At 41.5% G+C, this 26,303-nt stretch overlaps 1 protein-coding gene and 2 long non-coding RNA genes across 6 annotated transcripts; 2 read left to right on the forward strand and 1 right to left on the reverse strand.

Annotated features, from left to right (window-relative positions):
- The first annotated feature begins 764 nt into the window (after nt 1–764).
- On the forward strand, nt 765–17,381 carry LOC121719315. 4 transcript variants are annotated; one of them, XM_042104796.1, is made up of 6 exons: nt 765–803; nt 1,516–1,640; nt 4,453–4,655; nt 5,281–5,353; nt 14,916–15,227; nt 15,542–17,381. In XM_042104796.1, exons 3-6 carry the CDS (start codon nt 4,650–4,652, stop codon nt 15,895–15,897), a joined length of 747 nt encoding a protein of 248 aa, XP_041960730.1. In that variant the 5' UTR covers nt 765–803; nt 1,516–1,640; nt 4,453–4,649; the 3' UTR covers nt 15,898–17,381. The 4 variants fall into 4 exon arrangements, with proteins under 4 accessions (XP_041960730.1, XP_041960731.1, XP_041960729.1 ...); XM_042104797.1 differs by lacking the exon at nt 1,516–1,640 and having other exon boundaries at nt 776–803; XM_042104795.1 differs by lacking the exons at nt 765–803; nt 1,516–1,640; nt 4,453–4,655; nt 5,281–5,353 and adding exons at nt 9,569–9,650; nt 14,400–14,469 and having other exon boundaries at nt 14,904–15,227.
- LOC121719316 lies at nt 5,360–8,173 on the forward strand. Its single transcript, XR_006034241.1, has 2 exons — nt 5,360–7,131; nt 7,333–8,173. It is a non-coding gene; the product is annotated as an uncharacterized LOC121719316 (long non-coding RNA).
- On the reverse strand, nt 8,857–25,168 carry LOC121719317. The gene is made up of 3 exons (XR_006034242.1): nt 25,025–25,168; nt 22,999–23,003; nt 8,857–8,867 (listed from the first exon to the last, which is right to left on the reverse strand). It is a non-coding gene; the product is annotated as an uncharacterized LOC121719317 (long non-coding RNA).
- Between the last annotated feature and the right edge of the window lie 1,135 nt (nt 25,169–26,303).

A 26,303-nucleotide genomic window follows, 5' to 3' on the forward strand; every position in this document is an offset into this window, starting at 1 on the left:
AGTGTAACGTGCTACTATTGAAAATTGGGTCATGAAACAGTTTTTTTTTCAATTCGCCACAACGTTACTTTTCCAAGGGACAGATTTGACAGCGACACTGCCTTCTCAGTTCAGTTCAGTTAACTTTATTGTCCGAAAGGGAAACTGGTCTCGTAGTCAGGTACACATAAATAGCACAAGATACACAAAGACACAAGATGGGGTAAAAGACATGGGTTAATATAAGTTAAGAAGGTTAAGAAAGAAAGAAAGAAACTGTCTTATCAATCTATGTTTCTGACAGATGCTCATCAGAATCGTTTATGTGCAATAAAGCAAAATTGTGCAAATTTAGCAGGCGTATTGCACTAGGAATAAAAGAGTTTTTTGTCCTATTGGACAAAATGGGACTCTTAGTCTCCGGCCTGAGGGACGAGCTTCAAATGAACAGTGAAGGGGATGATTTTTACAGTCCAGTATAGACCTTGCCTTCTGGATGACCTATAAATGGTCAGCAAGGACATTACAGGCACGTGCAGAGAAGGGGGGCTACAGGGGCTCTAGCACCTGCCCTTTTGCCCCTTTGATGTCCAAGTGCCCTTTTGACAAGACCCGTTTTTTACTTTTTAAAAACTTTTTCTATTCCAACGTGAATATTCACTAAAATGTCTCATTAATGTTTGTGAAATTAGAAATTTACAAAAATATAAATTTTCTGTGTTAATTGAAATGCCTTGCGGCCACATCCCCGTGACGTCATACATTCAGTGAACTCTCAGAAGGTGCACGCAGGCACAGTGCTGCAGGAGACGTTTGAGAGCACGGTAAGGTCACTTGGCAGTTAGCCTATCTGAACATGCAATAGTATTCAGCTTAGAGATAGAGAATAAAATGTTTAAAGTTGTTTCATGTTTAATGAAGTAGGCTATCAAACCCGTTTTAACCATGTCATGGTCCATCCATTTCAATAACCTGGCAGCTTCGAAAATCTAAGGCTGAACGTTTATAACATATTCTGTTTAGGTTACTATGTTATAGTAGCATAGGATAGTAGACCTAGTTCATAAAACAGAGTAAGCAAACCTTTTCTAAATCGTTATAAGCCGACGACATAGGCTACTGTAGTTGTTTAACTAACCCAATTCCACACGTTGTTCTCTGTTTACAGTAGGCCTAGGCTACATTATGCGTCATTTCACTCAGTGGCCACACGCACAGCACGTGAATCTGCAAGACACCAGCTTGCTAATGGTGGTAGTTCACTGTGATAAACATTAAAATTATAGCCTGACAAGCCAGACTAGGCAATAACGTATTTGCTGCCGCTAGGGTGCGTCTAGATTTCTAGGCTATTAAAATTAGATTTGAATTTAATCAATAAGATGGAAGATGTTTTATTTTTATATAATTTGCATGTAGCCTATGTATTCTCTATTGGGTTGTAATCAAAATTAAGTTTTAAATAAAGTTAACACATTTTCTGAAACTTTTGTTCCATGTGCCCTTTTTTAAATTTGAGCCCCTGCCCCTTCAAAGGTCTCTGCATGCCCCTGAAGGACAACTGTGGACAGCCAATCAACTTCCCAGCCACCTTCAAAATGTGGCTGAGACTTTTTTTGTCCCTGAGACTGATGCCTCCGTACCAGGCAATAAAAGAAAAGGTGACAACAGATTCTATAAAAGATTTGTAAAATAAAGACAGCATAACCTTATCCACATCCACGTGACAGAGGCTGGTAGTATGAAGAGCAATCATGGCGAGAAGCAGCCATCGCTAACTTTTGAGGGATGGAGGTATTGGCATTACTTCGAACTTGTTGAAACCAAGGGTGTCGCCAGGACGTCTTCAATGATTTATTCTCCTTAAGCTAAGCATAATGTCATGAACCATATGATGCATACTAGAGAGAGAGAGAGAGAGCCCAACAACAACAAGTGACAACAACAACAAGTGTACTACAACAACAAGTTGTATATGGTGATAAAATTTGTATATGGTGATAAAATGAACCCGAATAACTATCGTGGGATCTATGTCACGAGCATTCTTGGTGACATTTTCTGTAATATACTGAAAACAAGAATACTTACCTTCTTGGATAATAAGAACATTTTATGCAAAAGTCAGATAGGCTTCCTTCCTGAATTTAGAACCACCGACCACATCTATACCTCCATTCACTGAACAGTATGTACAAAAAACAAGTAAAGGAAAGATCTATGCACGCTTTGTTGATTTTAAAAAGGCCTTTGATTCCATCTGACACGAGGGCATGCTACTAAAAATTATTGAGAGTGGTATAAAAGGCAATGTCTACTCTATAATAAAATACATACCTGTATAGCCCCATATTTAAAGCTGCAGTTGGCAAGTCTGACAGATTGAGGGGGCCAAAATTTTGAATGTTTACAACTCTAATGCCCTCCCCCACTACCACCAAGCACCCTCTAGTTCAGTTTGTGGTCGTCAGTGCGCACCAGACTGCACCAGACTGTGATTGACAGTCAGATCTCACACAGCCCTGCTCTGATTGGACCAGAAGAACCGGGAGCTGTGGATTTTTGCAAAACAAATAACAGGGTCTATAGGTGGAGGTAGAAGTGCAGGTTTTTTTCTAAAACCGGCTGATTTATGTTGTTCTGTCGGAGCATAGTGACGGTTTCAGTAAAATATGATCAAAAAAATCTTGCCAACTGCAGCTTTAAATGACATCATAGACAGAACAAAAAAGAACAACACTGACAAAATACAGAATCAGTGACCATTAGGGATGGGAAGTCTGACACCGAGGCTTGTATCACTTCCGCGAAGCAATCTGCTTCGGCACAATGTATCGGAGCGCGTATCAGTTGTAAGGTCACGTGACTGATGATGTACGAAGCTTCGGACGTCACTGAAAAGTTTAAATGGGACATTTGACACATGGGCACCGGTGCTTGTATCAAATCCCTAAAGCGTTACGGGTTCGATAAACCTTAACACATATGTTTTGTTGCACAAGCACCCTTCTAAAATTGTAGCCCTACACAAGCACTTCACAATCCCCACTGTACACAATGCCCCATGTTTTCACAACCCCCACTGTTCACAATGCCCTTTATATGTTTTTTGTTATCTGACACTGCTGTGGTCATCTGCAGCAATTAGCCTACGTTATTTTACAAAACATCAAATGAAGTCTTAAACAGAACCACTATAGAGAAGCATGCAATATCAAATAATGCTAACGCATGGCAATTATGAACATGGCGGGATTTGAACCCCGGGCGCTCGGGCGGTATATGAACACGCTACCACCCTCCCAAGGCCATTTTGAGATTTTCACGGAAACATAGCATTATTTAAAACCAAGCACATTCCATTTTCAATTCGAATCATTGGAAGTATATCAAAACTATAATGTTTATTCCAATGACTGTAGGCCTAATAGTTTTTACTCAAAAGGGAACAGAACACGTTGTCTCTCCGCTCTGTTTTACTGTTTTGTCAGAGAAGGGCCATTTGGTCGGCATGTGGCTTCGTCTGTGATTGTTTAATCTCTTATGAGAGCCGCCTTTATGTCTGCTAACCACCAGATGTCACTGTTTTGTATTCGATGCTTTGACACTTCGAAACACTTACGATACAATCAGGAAGAACCTTCCAAAGCCTCGTGGGGCTTCATTCGCCCAACCCTAGTGACCATAGCCTACACATAGAAATGGGCAGACATAGACAAACATGGGTGTCTAGACATGTGAGAAACTGTAGTTTCTGCAAAAATGAAGTAGAAAACGAGGAACATTTCCTTCTTAATTGCATTAAATATGCACCTATAAGGGAAACATTTTTGATTAATTCAAAAAACATATAAAATAATTTGAAAATGTATCTCCGCAAATGAAAACATGTATACTATTGGGAGAGGAAACAAACACTGTCTAGCTGCAGATTATATTTTGACCTGCCATAAAATTAGAGAAAAGATGTTAACTTTTATGCATGTGATACATGGATAGATCTATCCTCTCTGTGTACATGTAAATAGTTTGTTTGATAATTCAGCTATTTAACTTAAATTGATTTATGTAGATGTATCTGTAAGTGTAGACATATAATTGACATGTAATATAATAACATTTGCATAAGTTTTAGTCTTTTTTCTATTGTCTTTTCTACAGTATAGCACTGATGAAGCTACTACTGTCCTCCTAGTAACATTACCATTTATCCTTTTATTTGACCTGTTTTCCCGTTCATTATTTAATTTTTATCTTTATAACAATATTAATGTAAAGTTGATTATCAACATGTTATACCTGTAGCTTTGGCAACAATGACTTTATTCATTCATGCCAATAAAGCACCATTTGATTTGATTTGAGAGAGAGAGCGAGAGAGAGATGCTAGCCCAGCTGAGTGAATGATCTGATTATAAAATGTGAGTTGCTGTTTGAGATGACCGTTTTGTTTGTTCTGTTCAATGTCAACAGCTACAGCTAGCACATAGGCGTGGTCCGCTGCTCCCTCTGAAGCTCCCTCCGAAGCTCAACCGAGAGGATACACTAACTTTCTGACTGACGAAAGAGATCAAATTGATGAAGGACGGATACACTACTCCAGTGGTGGCTGGTGACTCCCAGACCAGCGCGGTTGTGTGGACAAGGAGCAGTGACCGTGATACCCTGCTATGAAAGTAAGAGAGATTTAGATGTACATTTTGTATTGTGTGCGGTCGGGGATTAGTAACTAGCCTACATACTAGTTAATCTATATTGTGCCCATCTTATTATTTGTGTGACAGGGTTGAAACGTAATTTCATTTTGATTATTTATTTATTTTTATTTTAAAAGGGATATTAAAAAGGACATTGGGTCTCTTAAAGAGAGACAGAAGTTGAGAGACCTGGGTTGACATGGTGCATGCAACACAGGACAAGACGGCGAGTTCCTTGTTATGGACTTTGTGCCCAGTGTGTATGCTATTCAGTCATTTGTAGGAAGCAACACTGACAGATTGGCCCTATATGCCGAAGTTTGCCCCACTTTTTGTAATGAACTCAATTGAGAGAGGCATGCTTTTTGTCTTTTCTATTTTCTTTCTTAGTAGCTTTAATTAACCTAACTAATTTGTCCTATAGGGTAGATTTTTTAATTTGCTTTAGTTTGTCAGACTATATTCAAACCTATGTGAGTGTGTGAGAGAGAGAGAGAGAGAGAGAGAGAGAGAGAGAGAGAGAGTGGCGTGTGTGTGTGTGTGCGTTTATTCAGTGCATTCAATAGTTCACTCGGTGGATTCAGAAGTGGGTTCAACTTCACAGATGAGGACCATCCACAGATGTGCCCTAGTGTTCTGTGCTCTTCTCCTGTTTGCTATAGCAAAACTGGGGAATGGTGAGTAGCCTGTCTTTTCTTAGTCCTAGAATTCTTTTCCATGTTAAGTATGTGTCAGAAGGCCACATTACCTAGCCTTAATTGTTGGTCTATACTTCTGTACTTCACCGGTGAAATTAAACTTTGGTACATTAAACTCTTAACCTACCAAATCCTTTCAGTAGTACTCCAAATACATTTTACTTTAAGAACGCAGTTGTTTATTCATTAAAAAAACATGTCTGCATCTTTTAATACTGATGCCATCAGCGCAGCCATCAGTTGTATAGAAAAATGCTGCGGTGGTGCTCTGCTGTCTGTCATCGTATAAAAGCTCGTAACAGAAAAAAAAAAAAAAATTTTGGAGACCATTCCATGAGTGTGCTCTCAGACTCGTCTGGTTCTCACATCAAACCACGTTGTCTACTATCCCTTACTTAATCATCATAGGTCATAAGGTGCATATCCGACTCTAGTGAGTATGAAAGCTAAAGTGCTGGCCATGTAGGCTATCGAATGAAAAATGTCCATTAGACAGGGTCATCTCATCTCATTATCTTGGACCATTTTGGAATGCAAATGGCTTAATGGCATAAAGGGATATTCCACCATTTGGGGAATTACACTCATTTTCCACCCCCCCCCCCCCCCCCCCACCCCTTGAGTTAAGAAATTGATTGTTGAAGTGACTAAGATTTCCGGTAATTATCCTCATTCCTCATGAGGCAGTAATATATATGGATTATGAGTGAAGATTTGATCTGAGACTTTTATTACCATTTCAGTATGGCACAGATATAAGTTGTTAGATAAGTCAAAAGTAGGACGAACTGGACAGAAGTGCATGTTGAGTTGGAGCAGATCACTTTTGAAGTCAAACTACAGTTTTAGAAAATGTTTGGGTTTAAGGGAAGATAAATTGCACAGAAAAATCAAATAAAGAGGTGTTGATAATTCACTAGCAAATAAGGGCATCCAAAGGGCAGAGAAAACGGGTGAACCGATAGATTATGACCCTGCTTGTTTAAACCGCATGGCGTCACATATGCGACGCAGCACTGAAATCACAAGTGCCTAATCGAACTCTACACAGGAAAAGAAGCTAAAAAGGCCACGGTAAAAGTTTGCTGGAAGACTAACAACTGCGAACATTCGTGGAAATATCGTGCAGAACTGACTAAATCTACAAAGACTGGAGAGGCAGCCAGTTTTCTTCCTAGTGACAATCAATTTCTAGTAGCCTAACAACCAATTCCTAATTGAAACTAATCCTTGCCATCAATTCACTGCTGTCCATGGAAAATGCAAACTGTGGAAATAAGCTGCTGAAATCTAAATAAAAAGAAAAAAAGAGGAAAAGGATACAACTGAGTGGAATCCAGTTTTATTCTCCATGTCGATTAGTCAAACTCCTTTTTCAAGTTGACGAACCCTGAGCATCTACTTGACAGTCATTTGTGTGTATTTTACAGTCAATGACAATGTATACAATGACAGTCTAATTCACTTATTTGCATAACAGTGGAGTTTAGTTAGATAGTTTACATACACATCCCCTGTACAGTGTCTGGACGATACTCTGTAGTCTGTTTGCCTGGATGGGGCCCAATGGGGCGGCTCTGTGTGAGCTAGCCAGGAATGGTAGTGTCATCAGACAAGCGGAGTGGACTGTGTCTATAAACCCCAACAACTGGTCTTGACCATTCCTCACACACAACCAATCCATGAAGGGAAGTACCGTTGTAAGGTGCGCTCGAATGTAGGAGCAACGAAATCCTACTCTCACCTGAATTTACAAGGTTGGTATCAAATGCATACATTTGAGCATTACCAAAGTACCACTCAAAGATATTAACCAAAATGGTGTCATATAAGAAAAAAGTTTGTTGCACATGTTGTTTTTAATCAGTAGGGGAGGTCACTGATCGTGGTGAGCTTTAAATTCAATTAACTGTTGCCCCATCTGGTGAGTGTAACTCCTCCACCTCTGTACCTGTCAGAGTGCCACCACAGTCTCCATGTCCACAGCCGTGATGGAAACTCGACGTGCCGCGCCAGAGGCGTCTACCCAGAGGCCCACATCCACTGGTTCCAGGGGTCCAAGAACCTGACCAACTCCTCAGTGGCCCACCCCAGCGTACGGGACGAGGACGGCACCTATGAGATAGCCAGCACACTTCTCCACCGGCCCCACTCCACTCTGAACTGCTCCCTGTGGAGCCCGAGCTCTGGGAGATACCTCAGCAGCACAAGGACGCGTGAAGAGATGACGCCTCCGAGAGCTCCAGGGCGAACAGTTATGGAAGCACCGGAACAATCAGGACTGTTTTGGCAGCGGCGGCGTTCACCCTACATTGGGACATGTGTAAATACTGATGAGAGTTCACAGAAATATCCAACCGTAAACCCGTAAAGCCCCAAAGAGAGTAGTGAGATCAGCTGAACGTACCTCCAGGTGTGCACTACCCAACCTTCAGGAATCTTACATCAGGAGATGTCAGTTCAGACTAAAGAAAATCATCAGACATCCCAATCACCCCAACAACTGTCTCTTCTCTGTCCCCCACTCTCGGAAACGTTACCGCTGGCTGAAAGCCAACACTGAGAGAATGCGGAAACGTTTTTATGCCCAGCTCTCCGGATTCTGAATGAGGACTGTAGCTGGAGCACAAGCACATGCTGAAAACATCTCATGCACTGTGGACATTTCTTTCTACTTCTCTTCTTTTCTGTTTGTTTCCTTATTGATACACACATTGCACATGGAGTCAGTGGACAAAGCATTTCACTGCATACACTTTGTATAATTGTATGTGATAAATAAATTTGAATTTGAGGTGACAGATTTTAATCCATCAAAGGATTTTAAAAAAGCAACAAAGAGATAGTGTTTGGCATAGACCCCGTCTTCGGCCCAGGTCTCTGAGCGTGCAGACCCTTGCAAATCTCAAATGGGAACCGACATATTTGATTGATAACAGATGTGAGAGAGACATTAATCCCTCAAGTCCTGCAGTGATGTCTGAGTTATACGTTTCAGGACCATGGACAGCGCTGCGTGTGGAGATTTTGGGTTCACAATTAGGTCCACTACTCAGGTTTAGCTATTGTTGGTGACTGTGGAGCTGTCTGTAGTGCTATAAAACTATAAGTTTAAAGAATATGTCTTAATGAGTGCCCTTCTAGTGTCGTAAACATAATGCAACACCCTATAAAGTGCTGATCTAGCACCCCTATCTTACAATGGAAAAGAAAGGATGCCAAATTCCAAAATCTTGATTCTTGATCCTGATCTGTCTGAATTTATCATGTAGGAGGACTGAGATACGGGGTATCTCACACATGTTATGTGATATGTCTTAATTGGGGCCCTCAATGATATACCATGGGCTATGTTATTCACCCCTGATATATGAATGAGGCCCCTCAGTCAAATTACACAGGTCATGGTGTGATGTCATAATCATGTGTGACAATCATGCTTTTGTTCACAGCAAGATTGACTTAAATATGTTGATGGTTATATCATATTTATCTGTCCATTTATTTCCACAAAACCTTAGCATAACACGTGCTGGTTCACTCTGTGATGTTCCTACTTCACTGCTGCTCTCCACATCTGGTGCAAAATTCATTTTGGTCCGTCTACAAAGCTTTTTTTCCCCCTGTTACTAGTATAAACTGTCCGATGGACGGTGCGCTTCGCGGAAATCATGCTGTACTGTACCAAAGTCTTTTTAGGCAAGCCCCTCCACTAGGCAGCCATATTGCAACGCTTTTTGGGCACTCATCGGGCATCCGTTTCGGCAGAAATGCGCGTGCACAAGGCTTCACTACACCAATCTTGCTCCAGCGGCGAGATCACAACACATGATTGGCACATGTCTCCACAACACACCACATAATTAGCTTAATGTTTTCACAACACACCAAATGATTGGCTCAGTGTATGCAAATGTCAACGTTTTGCCGCAGATGGGGTGTGATATGCGTTACAAACTAACCCCATGCATTTCTATGGAGGATTTTTTGAGTGCTGTGTCTCCTCATTAGAAAGTCTCTGACTGTACTACCAGGGATATCGCTGCAACTAGACTAATGACTGTACTGTAAGGAACCTCGAACAAAACCAGAGAATTCCCAAAATTTCCGACGGTCAGTTGGCGTGTGACGAAGATGACACTACGATGACACTATGTCTTATAAAGAGGACTGCACGCGTGCACAATGCTACTCCCAGACTAGCACGGTGGTGTCGACATTTCACCAAACGTTTCACGAATCCGAGAATAGTGGAGCAGATAAGCTCATATAAAAGGTATTGTGCGTTTTTATGACTAAAGCATGACATTGTGTCCAGTCTTTCCAGTGGCTTTACATTAACTTTAAATTAAATTATACTCGAATAACAAGGTCTATATTACGCCTGAAATTAAACAGTGTATACGTCGAAAACAACAATGTTACTGAATTTAAATCAGTGCAAAAGGAGCCACGGGTGAGGCTGAGGAATGCACGGGAGCAGCACAGTCTGCGCGTTAGGGAGGATTTCTCCAATAAGGGACCGTTCGGTATTTATGGAAAGGACCACCGGAGGAAAATAGGGGAGGGTCATGTCCATAGGCGCCGATTTATGTTTCCGTCGGTGTGTGCTCAAACAATTAAATGCCCGATACCAAGGCCCATGTGTATTGTTGCCATACGGTTTTTGAGAAGTAATGTATGCACTTCAACACTTTAGGAAATCAACAGCGGCCAACACACAAAACGCCAATACAGTTTGCGGGAGTCCATGGGCGTCACCCCCGAGGACATTTCTTAAATGCTCTTAAGCAAAGGCACAATTTTTGTGCAGTCACCTACACTAGGCCTACGCCTAAATCACGCATGATCCGTCGTTTGACTCCTGAACAGTTTACGTAACTCAGTAGGTTAATTGCATTAACCCAAACTAAAAGGAAAAACACTTTGCTTTGTTTTTGTAAACAGAAATTATATTTCGTGTTGACGTCACGCCGTTAAAAAAACGAGATATAACCTATCCATCCAGAAGCCGCATTTGCCGACAGTAAGTGGAGGCAGTGGTTCTCAAACTTTGCCATATCCTACAGTGGTGTAAAAGGCGTGTATGGTATCATATAAAGGTCTGCCAGGGATATTCTTAGGCCTATGAATGGTGTGCCTTCTCACAAAAGCATAGTCACTGGGCTCAGCTAGATGTAGCTTTCTCCTTCACCAACCTGTGAGCCTATGAGGCAGTCACGTCGTCAGTGGCACTCTCAGGTCCTTCTCATCTGCTGATACAGCAACATGAGTATTCCACTATAGCATTGTAGTGTGTTGTAGGCTAGATTTGCGTGAGTTCTATCTGCTTTACTTTTGCGAGTTGCGACCACCTCATCACATTAATAGGCTATGTTATAGACGTGCTATGAGGTACCAGTGTTTAGCTGTGTCACAAAACAGTAAGCGTTGTCAGACTACTTTTAAAATGATATTCAGGGCTATATACATTTGAAACATTCGGGCCTTGCGTTAATTCTTCAGGTGGGAAGTGTCAGGAATGTTCATACGAGAGACGCTCTCATTGGTGGTTAGGATATGGAGTAGGGGATTGACAGCAACATAGCCAATCACATTATGAGAGATGTTGAATTTAACATCAACTGCGATGTTTGATTTTAAATTAATGTAAATTTAGCCGGGACTGTAAGCTGGCACACGTGGTGCTCGAGCGACGGAGCTCTTTGTTGAGGGGAGGGTCACCTAACTTTTTTTTAGTCTATGGGGGAGGGTCACCTAACTTTTGTATTCATGGAAAAAGCAAAATTTGGCTTTGCGTCTGATGGGCCTCGGACCTGGCCAAAGATGACATTGAGCGTTTATTCTTCATTAACGCCTATTGTAGCCTAAGCAAAAAGCTTAACGTGGCTTAATGTCCTAAAACAACGATCAGTGATCACCAAATGTCTCTCATATTGTTCCTCATAATCACTAAGAAAATTTAGCATGAAGTCATATTAGGCCTATGAACGGTTACCTGACGTGACAGCATGTTTTTCTTCAATCTCCTTCACTGACGCCTATGGAAAAGGCTTAACGTCCCAAAACAACTATCAATGATCATCAGAATTCACTCTCATATTGGGCCTCATATAACCATCTATAAAAAAAAATGTTTTTTTTTCTTTTTGAGCACGTGCGAATCCCAGGACATAACGCACTGGACCTTATAATAGGCTCGATATATAATTCCAAAGGGGGCAGATAGGGCACTAATTCAGTTTCAGATTCAATTATTTTTTTCTGGGGACCCACTTTTTAAAAATGACAGACTATCGCGACCCAACTCGTGACTTTGGTAGTTAACAAACTAGATCCTTATAGAAAGCTGTTAGCTTTCCTAAGCTAGGCCTATATAAGGTATAAGGAACCAATGAGCTAGACAACAAATTCCCATTATGTTATTGTGTAGCTAAGTACCCTGTGAGTGAGACAGCTATAAGTTAGTGTCTTGAGAGTGAGACAGTTGTCTGCGTGACTTTCTGAGTCACTCCTTAAAGCAGTGGTTCTCAAACGTTTTCCTTCATTCCCCACTTTGATCAAGGGGGCATTCTCAACAACGTTCAAAATATCATGTAGGTCGGGACTAACTAAGCTGCCTTGACACGAGCGCTTCCCTATGAATAACACCGTGCGTCCATTGCGCATCGGGTGCTACCTGCCTATTCAAATAAAATAAAACTCCTGTTTTTCACGTCAGTTCGCACCCCACCTGGCATGTCTCCGCGACCCACAGTTTGAGAAACGCTGGCGTAGAATAATACATAATGTTGTTGATCTACAGAGCTACTATTGAATCCATAATACGCTATGGCATAACAACATGGTTCTGTAACCTGACCGTAAAATCTAAGGCACAACTTCAGAACCTTGTTAAGAGGGCAGGGAAAATAATGGGGATTCAGCCCCCATCCTCCTTAAATGATATTTTTGAGGACACAGTTAGGAAACAAGGGTTGAAGATAGCCACAGACCCAACCCATGTCCTAAACACAGAGTATGCTGATGCCTCTGGGAAGAAGATACCGAATACCATCATGTAGGCTAAATAGACTTAAGTTCTCCCTGGTACCGCTATCAATTAGGCTTCTTAATGGTGAATAGGGCAATAACTGGTTTCAACGTGGTTTTATACTATTTATTGGATGAGCTGCATGTGTTTGTGTCTGTGTGTGGGAGGAGGAGGGGGTGGTGTGTGTGTGTGTGTGTGTGTGTGTGTGCTGAGGTAATGCCATGTGTTTCATTTTCTATGTATAGTGAGTCTATGTAAAATGGTCTATGTCTTGTTGTAGCTTGTATGACCTCTTTTTTATGTATGTGTTGCCGATGCTTTCTGGTTGCCAAAGCAAATTTCTCTCTTGGGAGAGACAATAAACACTTACTTACTTAACTTCATTTTCAGACGTGAGCCGAACTAGCCTACCACTACCACCACCAATTACCACAGCGGATCTCGCACCACATGCGCTGATGTTGTTGTTGCTGAGATAATAGCTGAAACTAGTTTAGTTAGTTTAGTAGCTGGTGTGTTGTGTTGTATTTTATTCATTCACTCATTATTATTTATTCATTAGTCATGATTGTTCGCCCCACAGCAAAATAGCCAGACGAACCGGATCAATGGATTGTAATGGGGAGTATTGACAGCTCGTGATTTAACCTAATGTCCTTGCACGACTGCTGACGTATTGAAAAACAACATCCATTTTTTATATAGATATATTTTGTTTTTTACATTTTTAAATTTCATTTCACTTATAGAGCACCAAAACATTACACATGTCTCATGGTGCTTTACAGAGTGTTAAATATTCAGAGAGAGCCCATGAGTAATGATGTTTTGTTTTCTGTGTTTCGGGAGTCAGTATTTCAGTCTCGTCAAGGTTGCTATAGACCTAGAACACTCTTATCTGTGGCTCTTTCTGAATTCCAGCCAACACAAACAGTCTGGCTGTGACCCAATGTGCTATTGTTTCAGCACAGTTTTGAACCAATTCTTTCTGTAGAAAAAAGAAACACTCTGATCAGAAACATGCTGGTGATGTTGACATTAAGTTTTCAGTGTAATGTTTTAAAGGTTTGCCTTGCAATGATATGGCATGTTGTGGTCTCAGGATGGATTGGCTGTAATGGGAAAAGCCTCAGTACTTGCTGTGATTTACTCCAACAGCACACTCAGTGTAACCTGTAACCTTTTTCAAAAATGTGTATGTTTGTGTGCCTCGAGAAATCGAGGATATCAGTAGCATGTCCGCTAATTATGAACCACCTAGTCAAGTCAAGTTTATTTATATAGCGCATTTCATACATTTCATAGGTCATTCAATGTCCTTTACATGAACAAAAGCAAAGAGTAATAGCTAATACAAGCATAAAAGGGCAATAGTTTAAAAGTGTTTTAAAAGTAATAATTAAGTATATATACTCTTTTGATCCCGTGAGGGAAATTTGGTCTCTGCATTTATCCCAATCCGTGAATTAGTGAAACACACTCAGCACACAGTGAACAGAAGCACACACTAATCCCGACGCAGTGAGCTGCCTGCAACAACAGTGCTGCTCGGGGAGCAGTGAGGGGTTAGGTGCCTGGCTGAAGAGCACTTCAGCCGTTCCTACTGGTCGGGGTTTTTGAACCGGCAACCCTCCGGTTACAAGTCCAAAGCGCTAACCAGTAAGCCACGGCTGCCCCTCTTTAATTAAAAGACATAGAATGATTACTAATGATAGTGAACAGGACATTTTCAGTGATTATATGACTCACACACTTCCTTATAGCAGCCTGATAAAGCCCCCTTAGAAAACAAACTCTAGGTGCTCCGGTCTCCAGGGGAGATAAGAGAAAGGGTGGTGCCACCTGTAGAGTGGTAAACAAGGAATGGTGGCTGTGTGCTTTTCGGCTATGAACGTGAGAGTTCTAGATAACTAAACTTGATCAATTGTCTGATTGTGAGTTTGTGTGTGTGTGTGTGTTATTCATCTGAACCTGTTCATATGGATTTTGCAGATGGAGACCATCCAAAAGTGTACCTCCCTGCTCTGGGTTCTTATGTTTGCTTTAGCAAGATCGGAGAATGGTAAGTCACCTTTCTCAGAATTCTTTTCCACGTTAGATGAATTTGTCAGAATAAGTATGTGTTTATACGATCTATAAGAGCAACATATTTGTTTCCCAATAAATATATAATTTTTAAACTAATAAACCAGAACCTTTGACTAGTGAGTCTCTAAATGTCTAGAAAGTTATAAACAATAGAAGCCATGTGGTCCAGGACCATTTTGGAAATAGCCTGTGAAACATGTTTTTGTCTCACACTTGAGTTTACTCTCATTTAGTTGCATTTTACATGCTGAAGTCAACATACAATGATGGTCCAATTTACTGACTTGCATGAGAGTATGTAACAGTGACGTTCAGTTAGATAGCTTTGTTGTACATTTACCTGCAGTGTCTGGACACTAACTAATTCTAGCAACTGGTCTCTTGCTTTAACATATTTGTTTTTAACAGTTGTTATTACAGAGATAATGACACTCAGAAGTACAGAGTCAGTGAGCCCCCACTGCGATCAGCACACCTCCTTGTCCTGCAACATCACCTCCCAGGATGAGCCCACCATCTTCCTGTTTGCCTGGTCTGCTCCCAATAAGACAGCTCTGTGTGAGCTAAAGGATGGGCACCTCAGCACCCATAACGGAGTGAACTGTGTCTTCAAAGGCCAACAACTGGTCCTGACCATTCGTCACACAAAACCAATCCACCAGGGGCAGTATCTCTGCAAGCTGCGCTCCAATTTAGGAATAAAGAGTGCATTCACACACTTGAAATTACAAGGTCGGTATAAAATGCATACATTAAATACATTGAGGTGTTTCCATGGAACCAAAATAGAGTCATTAAAAAAAACAAAGCATGGTGAATCTTGCATGTCAGATGTTAATCAATAGAAAAGGATACTGATGCTTAAACTAGTTTCTGTAGAGCAACTTGAGACGTCAAAGTTAATTGTTCTGGGGCTCAATTAAAAAGAAATTAATATGTAATTGAAATTGATTTGAATTCAATGAAACGCTTGTCCGCTCTCTGGTGAGTGTAACTCCTCCACCTCCTCTCCTCCTCCTTCACTCCTCCACCTCTGTACCTGTCAGAGTGCCACCACAGTCTCCATGTCCACAGCCGTGATGGAAACTCGACGTGCCGCGCCAGAGGCGTCTACCCAGAGGCCCACATCCACTGGTTCCAGGGGTCCAAGAACCTGACCGACTCCTCAGTGGCCCACCCCAGCGTACGGGACGAGGACGGCACCTATGAGATAGCCAGCACGCTTCTCCACCGACCCCACTCCACTCTGAACTGCTCCCTGTGGAGCCCGAGCTCTGGGAGATACCTCAGCAGCACAAGGACGCGTGAAGAGATGACGCCTCCAGAGAGCTCCAGGGCGAACAGTTATGGGACAATCGGAACTGTTTTGGCCGCTGCGTTCACCCTACATTGGGACGTGTAAATACTAGATCTCACTGTCGGTCTGTGGGCAAAATTACTCCAAGAGGTGTGAGAATGCAGCTTTATTCTCTTAATTACACCACAGGTGCATTTCCTTTATATTGTATCAGAGTTATGTTTATATTTAGATGCATATTTAGTTTGTTTATTAATGCATTTTTCAACTGTATTGGGACCCTGAGAGCAAATCTTCTTTAGTGCTGCTTTAAGACTGTTTGGCCCTCTCTGTGCGAGTCCGCTGTATGAACAAGGTGTCTATGGAGGGGAGCTATGTTTAGTGATCCTCTGTAACCTTGCCATACCACACAGTGTGATGCCTCTGGTGAGGACACTCTCCATCAGGCCTCTGTAGGCCTGTACAAGAGGCTGATGACTCAGGGAAACTTTCTTCAGTGTCTGGATGAAGTATGAAGTGTTGCTGAGCCTTCTTGCCAGTGTCTTTTGTGTGGTATGACACTGATCCTAGTGTTACCATTTAAAAATGAAGGTAATCAAGAAGGCCGGCCATTTTGTAAACCAAAGTGAGGCTACAGGGTACACTGACTGTATCATTAATGCATTTTCACCACCTACTTGGGAGTGCATAGAACACAACAATCCTATGGTTTGTGTATTCTGTAGACTTGTTTTGGTTTATAATAGCCGTCGCCTCAACAAGGCGAGTTGGCTCTAAACAGGACACAATTCAACAGGTGGCGGAGGGGAAAATGCTCTAAAAAACTTGCCAAATTCACCCACCACATGCCCTGGGAGTGTTCCAACAGAGCACCTTCAGCCGCAGGCCGATCCTGTTCCTAGTTGTAGGACTGAACACTGAAGGAAGTCCTTCCTGCCAGCTTCTATCAGACTGTTCAATGTGCGATAATGTGCAGTACCTGCATGTACTATTTATATATAATGTACATCATTTTTATTTTTAAACTTTCTATTTATTATTCATGTACATCTCAGCAGACTAACTTATTTTACAATATCGGTGCTCTGTATCAATGTACACTCAGTAGGCGCGCGCGTGTGTGTGTGCGCGCGCGTGTGTGTGTGTGTGTGTGTGTGTGTGGCTGCTGTAAGAAAGCAATATGAAAAAGGATTAAATACGTATTAATCAATCAATCAATACAAGCAATTAAAACACTAGTATACTGTCCATCAAGATTAAGGTAAAGTAAAATAACCAACTTCAGAAAGCTTGAACAGGATTGATATGTTCAAGCAAGCCAGAAGTATTAGTGTTCTCAGTAAGGAAATTACTCCCAGTCCCAGATAGCACCAAAAAAGGCATTGTGGACTTTTGTGTTTTGTTTGAATTCATTTTTCTCACCCAGTGGGTGGGGATCAAGACTGGAAGGCACAACAAAACATCAGCACAAAACTGCAGGCATCATATCATATAAATGATGAATCTATTTACAGTGAATCACACCAGTTAATCATCATAAGTTTTCTGTTGTTTACAAATTTGTGCATACATTTTTATTTTTACATGTAAATACTATGATATGCAACATATTTATCAATAAATATTTATTAAATTATATGCGTTTTTTCCATATCACTTTCATATCACAATGTGAATATTGATGTTTTAGTTTCATATCCTTGGTGTGTAACTCTTTACAGCACTAGGGGGCATACATGTCTTGTGAAACACATGTTTCTGATATTTCCAGTCAGTGTGCTATGTACTTCTAGATGATCAAATTGTGGTTATTTTCCTTGTAATTTCCATTCATGCATTTTAGACTGATGAATGATCAAATGAATAATTTAACCCAATATATGTTTATTATGGTGCTTTGTGGAATGAGAGGAATTAGAGGAGAAAAGTGAAAAAGAGAGTGAGGAGAACAAAATTGGATGAGGGGAAGATGAAAAATCTCTACATTTATCAAGAGAGTTTTGCTTTGAACATAATTCACTTGTTGATGCCACTCCTCAGCTGAATTCTAATGAGATAATGCCTCCAAGAAGCCACAGCTTTCCATAAAATGTTTTTAAGCCATTACCCAAAAATGCTTTAACCAAAGACCAACTCCAGGGGGCGCTAGCACCAAAGAAAATGCAGACTGACATGCACCACTTTCTGTTCTGAAGTCTAGATATATGATATATTAGATATTATATCAGAAATAGTGGAAAAAGATAGAAGAAGAAAAACTCTGACAAACACTATATGACCACTGCCTGCTTGCAGCGTTGGCTATAATGAATCAGCTTTTGGCCATAGGTGTTTAGTGCATAGTTTGTGCATAGTATGGGAAGCCAGTATCTGTGCTATAATGCTGGCAATGGCAAATAAAAAAAACTTTTTTGGATGAAAAAGTATAACATCCTTAGAGAATCTCTATTCTGTATGTAGACAAGCTGTCCAGGAGAACGTCCAGTCATTGTATTTGTTGTGTCGCCCGGGTGACAGTGGGCTAAGGCTGCCTGTCTCATACGCTCTGCTTCTGACGGGCTCAGAGCTGACCTGAAGAAGAGCAGCGCACTGTCTTTAGCACAAGCTCACCTCACAACAGGGTTACCCTACAACACACACACACACACACATAAACACACACACACACACACACAAGCTCACCTCACAACAGGGTTACCCTACAACACACACACACACACATAAACACACACACACACACACACACACACACACACACACACACACACACAAGCTCACCTCACAACAGGGTTACCCTACAACACACACACACACACACACATAAACACACACACACACACACATAAACACACACACACACACACACACACACACACACACACACACACAAGCTCACCTCACAACAGGGTTACCTACAACATACACACACACACACACACACACACACACACACACACACACACACACACACAGGCAGGAAATGAGATGGTAAGTCAGGGATTTGGAGGAGCTGTGCACATGGGAGTATGTTACCCTCTGGGTGTGTGTGAGTGTACAGTAAGTGTGTGTCTGAGTTTGTGTCATTAAAGGTCTATGCACATAGTATGCATGCATGTGCTAGTAGTGTGACGGTTTGTGTGGGTGCCAATGTGTGTCTGTGAGTCTGACAATTTTAGTGTGTGTATTTGTGTGTGTGTGTGTGTGTGTGTGTGTGTGTGTTTTTATGTGTGTGTGGGTGTGTTTATGTGTGTGTTGTGTGTTTGTGTATTATTTGTGTGTGTGTGTGTGTGTGTGTGTGTGTGTGTGTGTATGTGTGTGTGTGTGTGTAGTGTGTCTGTGTGTGTGTATGTGTGTGTGTGTGTGTATTTGTGTGTGCATATGCATGTTTTCTCAGTTGTACATCAAACCAAACCAAAGCAAAACTAAAAACTTTTTTAAATAATCATAACACAGGGACTTTGTGCATAAATGATGCATTTCCACTGTGTGTACTCTCCTAGTTGCATTGCTCCATCAGGGCGAGTGAGCGAGGCATCCTCTAGAGGCTCAACTGACAGGATCACACACACACACACACACACACACACACACACACACACACACACACACGCACACACATCTCTAGAGGCTCAGCTGACAGGATCACACACACACACACACACACACACGCACACACACCTCTAGAGGCTCAGTTGACAGGATCACAGGTTCAGGCAGGACGGCTGTGTGGCGGTGCGGTGCGGAGGAAAGCTCAGCGGAATCACTGCACAGTTGCTATGGTGAGCCATAGAAAAGCGCCCGCTGTGTGTGTGTGTGTGTGTGTGTGTGTGTGTGTGTGTGTGTGTGTGTGTGTATGTGTGCCAGAGAAATGAGGGCCACATTCTGCTCCATCAATTAGCAGGTCACCATCTCATTCACACACACACACACACACACACACCTCCCTGTCCTCCACTCTCTGTGTACACATAAAAGGCTCATGTTTTGCAACAGATGGGCCACTGTGGTGGACTCTCCACGAGCTCTGAGGCAACCGGGGGCGCGGCCCGCTGAGAAAGTGCCCACATTATGTAGAGAGTCAATATTATGGACATTACGTAAACGGATATATGTAAAATCAATGTTGTCTGAACGAGACAACACAAACGGATCTAATTAATTTTGTGCTCCAATTGTAAATCAGGGCCACAGGCCACGGATCACCATTTTGATGCCTGCAATGTGTTTGCACAACAGTACTCGTATGTAGACGGTGACATTGAGAAACAAAGATCTATTTTTTACACAAAAAATCACCGGAATTCTCCTTTAAGTCAGTGTAGCAAAGTTCAACAATACTTATTCAAAATCCGTCACTTGTCACATGCATATACACTTACAACATGCAGTGGAAGATAAACATTTAAAATGCAAGATAAATTAAATGCAATACAAAAGAACAGATTTTTTTTTAAAAAGACTGTACAAAAAGCTGTGCATAGAAGTATAAATGTGAAACCGCTATCTGGGTCTGTTACTGTAAGATTGATGCATAATAAACACGATTTGGACAGTGGCCTGAGTACAGGTAGACAACTAGGAAGCAAGCTACAGAGCTTAAAGTGCAAAGGTGTGCTGGACTGTGCAAAGAAAAGATGTGTGGCTTGCGTGTCTTACGGCTTGAGGGTAGAAACTCCTCCTGAGTCTCTCTGTTTTGGTGCTTGATGCTCCTGAATCGTTTGCCTGATTAGATTGAAGCAGCTGAAACAGACTGTTGCCAGGATTGCCAGGAGTCTGATGATCTTGATCCAGGATGGGATGAGTCTGATGATCTTGATCCAGGATGGGATGAGTCTCTGATGATCTTGATCCAGGATGGGATGAGTCTGATGATCTTGATCCAGGATGGGATGAGTCTCTGATGATCTTGATCCAGGATGGTTGCTCTGCTCCAGTGTCTCCTGTTGTAGATGTGTTGTATAGGGATGGGAGGGCTGATCTGCAGCATCACTCCGCAGCATGGAAGCCCTCTCTGGAGGGCTTTACAGTCCTGCTCACAACTGTTTCCAGACCAGGATGTGATGCTCCGTGCTATTATGTTTTCTACAGTGCCAGAACAGAAAGTCTTTAGGACAGCTGGAGAGGCCCTTCACTCTCTCAGCTGTGAAGTGAGTTAGATGTTGTTATTTCGAGGTGAAATAACTACTTTGAGCTGCTGTAATTTGACCCAATTCACACAACCCAGACCATAGATTTTCATACAATAGTACTTTCATACATTCATTCATACATGTGTTGATCATAGCCTCCTTCAAATGAAAGCATCTGAAAAACAAAACAATTATTTGGTCTACACGCCAGCGCCAGTTCATCTCAGCATGAAGGAGGCTTGACGGAACACAGCATCCATGCTGGCCTGGCATGTTTACATGTCCAAACATCCAGACAAGCATCTATGCATCTTCATAATGGAAGAAACATGCAGGGAAGAAGCAGACAGCTGGTATTCTCTCAATGATGGAATGGAAATGTCTAAGTGGCCCCAAACTTCTGAAAGTGTATCAAATGTTGCTATCGTCCATCAATCATCCATCTTCTTCCCAGCATGCTTCTTGCATAGTTTGGAGCTCTGCTTTTGATCACGGTCATGTTTTTGTTTATACAAAGCTTATCACAATTCTCCGGTCAAAGAGGTAACCTTCGTTTTTTGAAGTCTTCCTCTGTCGACTGTCTTTGTCGACTTCCTTTGTCAACTGTTTTTGAAGTCTTCCTCTGTCGACTGTCTTTTCTTGCCCGTCGTAATAATTTATTTTTATTGGCCAGTCTGAAAAATGGCTTTTTCTTTTACAACTCTAGAAGGCCAGCATCCTGAAGTCACCTCTTATATATTTTATTGGTATTATCAGGGACAAATTGCGTGATAATCCACCTTCAATCTCTTTTACCTACTAGCCTCTTGATGTGCACTCTCCTAACAACCGCACTTATGGCACCACAGGGCAAACATGAAGTCATGAAGAGTTATGACTTCATGTGACTTTATGAACAATTAAAGTGGAGGCAGAGGCAATTATGCCAATGGAGAATATACACAGTGGGATGCTACTAACGGCAAAATAGCAGGATATTGGCCTGAGAAATGGTGAAGGATATTTGAACTTTTACTGTGTTATGTTTGAGCAAAATGTTGAATATTGTAAACTGACACAGTTCAGACAAATGACAGTCAATAAAACAATGCCACTACTTACACAATGCTTCCCCCACTCTACATGAGGAGACTGTCAAACTAATGTTTGTGTGTGTCTGTAGGTGTCTGTGTGGGTGGGTGTGCGTGTGTGCTAATTGCAAATTGTCCTCGTTTGCCTAATCATAACTAAATGAGAGATGGAATGAAGTGTCATGTCATCATGAACACATTAGCAGAATGTCTCTTAAAAATGCTAATTTCAGACGTCCTCGTCCCTGGATCCTTATCAAAGTTCACTCATTGGACAGACTAATAAGAGAGCCAATGTAGAAAGATGTAGATAAAGGCCCAGTCCCAAACTCAGCACAAGTAGTGAGGTGGGCAAAGTAAAGTTCAGTTAAACAACTTTATTGTTTGTTTTTTGCCACGGATACAGCATTGCATTAAGAATTTAACTATTAAAAGAGAGAAGTCAAAAGTCAGCCGTCAGCAATGGATCTGACTGCGGTAGCCCTGATGTGTGTCTGAGATGCCAATGCATTTTCATGAGTGCAGGTGGGCGTCTGTGTTATCTGGAAGAAATCATTCGATATATCTCTCTCCATGCATCTCATTGTCCTCCGCCTCCTACCGTTGCTTCTCTCCGCTGTGTGTCAGTATGGATCTCTGAGCGGTCAGGTTGAGCGGGTTGAATAAATCACACACTAGCTGTCTCTTCTGCTTCCCCAAAATGCTTCTTTGCGCCAAGCAGACAAAGACCCTGGATGATACAGTATATCTACAGAGTCCGGTGGTTGTGCAAACAGAATCGTCCAAACAGCAAAAACTACAGACAAGCTTAAAGAAAGCAGTTTCAGACAATAAGGAATAACATTCAAGCTGTAGGAGACCTTAGGTAACAATAACACTACTGCAGTACAACAAACAGTACTACCAGAGGGTGAGAGTGCAGAAGTGTAAGTCCAATGAAATTGATCAGGCTTAGTCCTACATGCAATATTCATGTAGTTTCAACGTGATTGTGTTATACAGGTAACATGTACTGAGAGTAAGCCATTCAGACGTATTTAGTATTGCAACATCAATGTTAAAGGAAGATGACTGTGATATTTATTTAAGACTTCAGGATGGTCTTGAAATGAAACATGCTGAATATGTTGTGCCACAGTCTTTGAAGTTTAGATCAGGTGTCATGAAACCACTGATAATTTGTGAATGCTCAATACCTAACACACTCATGGTGGGAACAAAGCATGGTTCATCTCAAAGTATAACAAAGATACAATTCCGCTCCAAATTCTACTGATCTCTAAGCATAATCCTCTATAAGAAGCTTAAGCTGTGTGATTATCTCAGTGTTCTTGCAAAGGCTCTTGGGAACACAATGAAATGGTGACACCAAGGCATCCTATGTGTTCATTTGCCTTACTGGGTCAGTACTTAGATGCCTCACATTAATCTTATATGATTCTGTTTATTTTTATGTTTTATGGTTTAGTAACTGTGACAAACCCTGGAGGGTGGACAGGTGACATGGCAAATGAGCCAGAGAGGGTAGAAGTTGTGCTAAAAGCTTCCATTTGTTTTGATCTGTCCATTAGTCCCATTGTCCATAGCATTCTTTCCAAACCATTCAGGAAGCAAAGTCTTTCTCTGCTAGCCAGCAAATAAAAGCAGGTGACCAGGGGACAAAGTTAGACATAGCAGAAAGAGCAACTAAATCTGACTAAAGATCTGTCTTATTCCAGGATGATACATGTCCTTAATCTATGTGTTTGCCCACCCAGAGATGAGGTGAGGTTGCAAGGGTACAGCAAAGCAATTTCAGCCCACTTTGCTCAAAGGTACAATGAATTATTCTGCTACAAAGATTAAGTTCCGAGCCTTTGGTTTAAAAACTTGCTTTCTCTCTCTCGTTCTCCGAAGTAATTTAGGTCATAAAAGCTCTCCTAGACAAACTTAACCTGACCATTTATCACATATTGCCTTGCTTTAATGTCTTTTCCCTTAGCAGTGATGTTAAAAAAAAAAACTACATTAGGCCAAAGGTTGTAGAGTGATTAATTTAAAGACGTGTCTCAGAAGTGCATCTGCTGAGTGAAACTAATGTGTCTGCAGACTCATCGTATATGTTTGCAGTGTAGTGGAACAGGAGAGACTCCAACTACACAGTCAATTCCTCAGAAAAGCCCATTTATCAGCATTTGCACACTTGACCACCGATTATCCCACAGTCGAACACGGCCTATATTAACTCTTATAAAGGACATTCTTCTTCCCAGGCTTACTGGTCTGTTTTACTTTAAGTGATGCTTCTTGTTTGTTTCAACATTGCACACTCAGTTTTACTCACCACCAACTGTGCAGTGAGAGAGGACATGGATTATATTGGTGGTGCCTGTAGATATTGAATGTGGAAAACACTGGCCTGAATGCATGCTGTGTTTGTGGTTCTGCGCTATCAATTTAATTTATAGCCCTCTGAGTGTGCAGTGATGAGCCCACTGAGCCATACAGACGATTGGCCAGGTGCTATTTTTAAGTCTCCACTGATAGCATGTATGGAATCAAACAGCTGTGATGCTTGATCCATATTCCCTCAACTCCTCTCGGGGGTGGGGGGGCTGGGGGCGGTCACGACAACGGCTGGTTGCACACGTTTGCAGATTCTCCTGGGCATCCCGTCGGTCAATGTTTGCGGGCGAAAACAATGCGTGGCTGGCCTCATTACACGCAGTCTGGACAAAGCACACACAGCCTGCTAGGGCCGCTTCCCCTGCCATCAAAGTCAGGATTATGTAACTTACCTGTGTCTTTATGTAACACCTGGACACCCCCCATCACACACACACACACATCACTGCCCCCCTACACTCTCTTTATGTCGATTCTGTGTCATCTTTTACCTCTAATTGGGGCAATGGAGCTCCCCCAAACCCAGACTCACGTGGGACACACGTGCCTAGTAGAGTTTACTATCGCCTCAGCTGCAGGTCACAGATAGGAACCCGTGAAACCAGATAAAAGGTTTGGAGTATCTGTGGTTTTTGTTTTTCTTCACACAGGTACACTGTAAAATCCAATAAGTAAACCTTACTTAAAAAAACCATGGAAACCGATTGCCTTGAAAAATCAGACTAAAGTGGACTGGGATTCTAAAACTGAGCTTACAAGCAATTCCTTAGTGTAGTGTATTAACACTACAGCAAATTCCTCTTTAACCTACCTAGGTATTGCAAGTGAAGTGTACTTTAGTTTTCATTCATAAAACTCATGTTCTGAAGTTCAGGTAACTAATCAACCAATTCCTCATATCTGGAATATGTAGTAACAGTTACTTGAACAGCAAGTTAATCTTACTTGGTGAAACCATGGAAACCGATTGCCTTCAATTTAGCAAGTAAATATTACTCATATACACAAGTTTGAATAAAAATAGGCTCTATTCTAAAATAATGACATTTACAACTGCATCAGGTACAAATACGGCTTTGAATTATTTATTATTCTTGTAAAAACAACAAAATTGGCACAATTTAGCTGTAGCAACAACCTACATCTTCCTTTTTTCTCCTTGAACATTTTATAAAAATCTTTTTTAAAAGGCCTGAAACTAAAATATACAAACTTTAAGTATCTCAGTAGCCTGTACCAAATAAAAAACAACACAGTAGTCTAACCTAAATTAACACAATACATGAAAAATACTGTCTTCTTAAAGGGATATTCCACCATTTGGAGAATTACACTCATTTTCCACCTCTCCTTGAGTTAAACAATTGATTTTTACCTTTCTCCAGTTCATCCAGCCGTTCTCTGAGACTGGCGATACCACTTTTAGCTCCAGCCTAGCATAGGAGGTGGAAATAGGAGGTGGAAAATGAGTAATTCCTCAAATGGTGGAATATCCCTTTAAACATCTCTTAAAACTTAATCGGGCCACAAATTTATAGGGCCAAATTCTAAATGACTTACCACCACAGACTTAAAGGGGAATTCCGGTATGATATTGACCTAAAGTGTGTTGAAACATGATGCAGAATGTGAACATATGTCTCATAGCTCATCTCGGCTTGTCCCCTGCACTCCGAAATCTGGCACTAGTTAGCCGATGCTACCAACAGCTTTTTCAATGGGGTTGCCTCGGCATCGGCCTAGCCATGCAAATAAATCACTGTTTCACAGCATTTACGAGGCTCAAAATATCTCCCCACTTCATTGGTAGACTTCCGAGGGCCCTGACATTTAAAACGAGACATTGAGAACTTGGAAAAAGCACTGGTAGTTTATTTACAAGACGATTTATACAGACAGTACCTTAAGAAAGTTTACCGTTCGCAGC

The sequence above is a fragment of the Alosa sapidissima genome, chromosome 9 (genome assembly GCF_018492685.1).
Source record: "Alosa sapidissima isolate fAloSap1 chromosome 9, fAloSap1.pri, whole genome shotgun sequence".
NCBI classification, from domain to species: Eukaryota; Metazoa; Chordata; class Actinopteri; order Clupeiformes; family Clupeidae; genus Alosa; species Alosa sapidissima.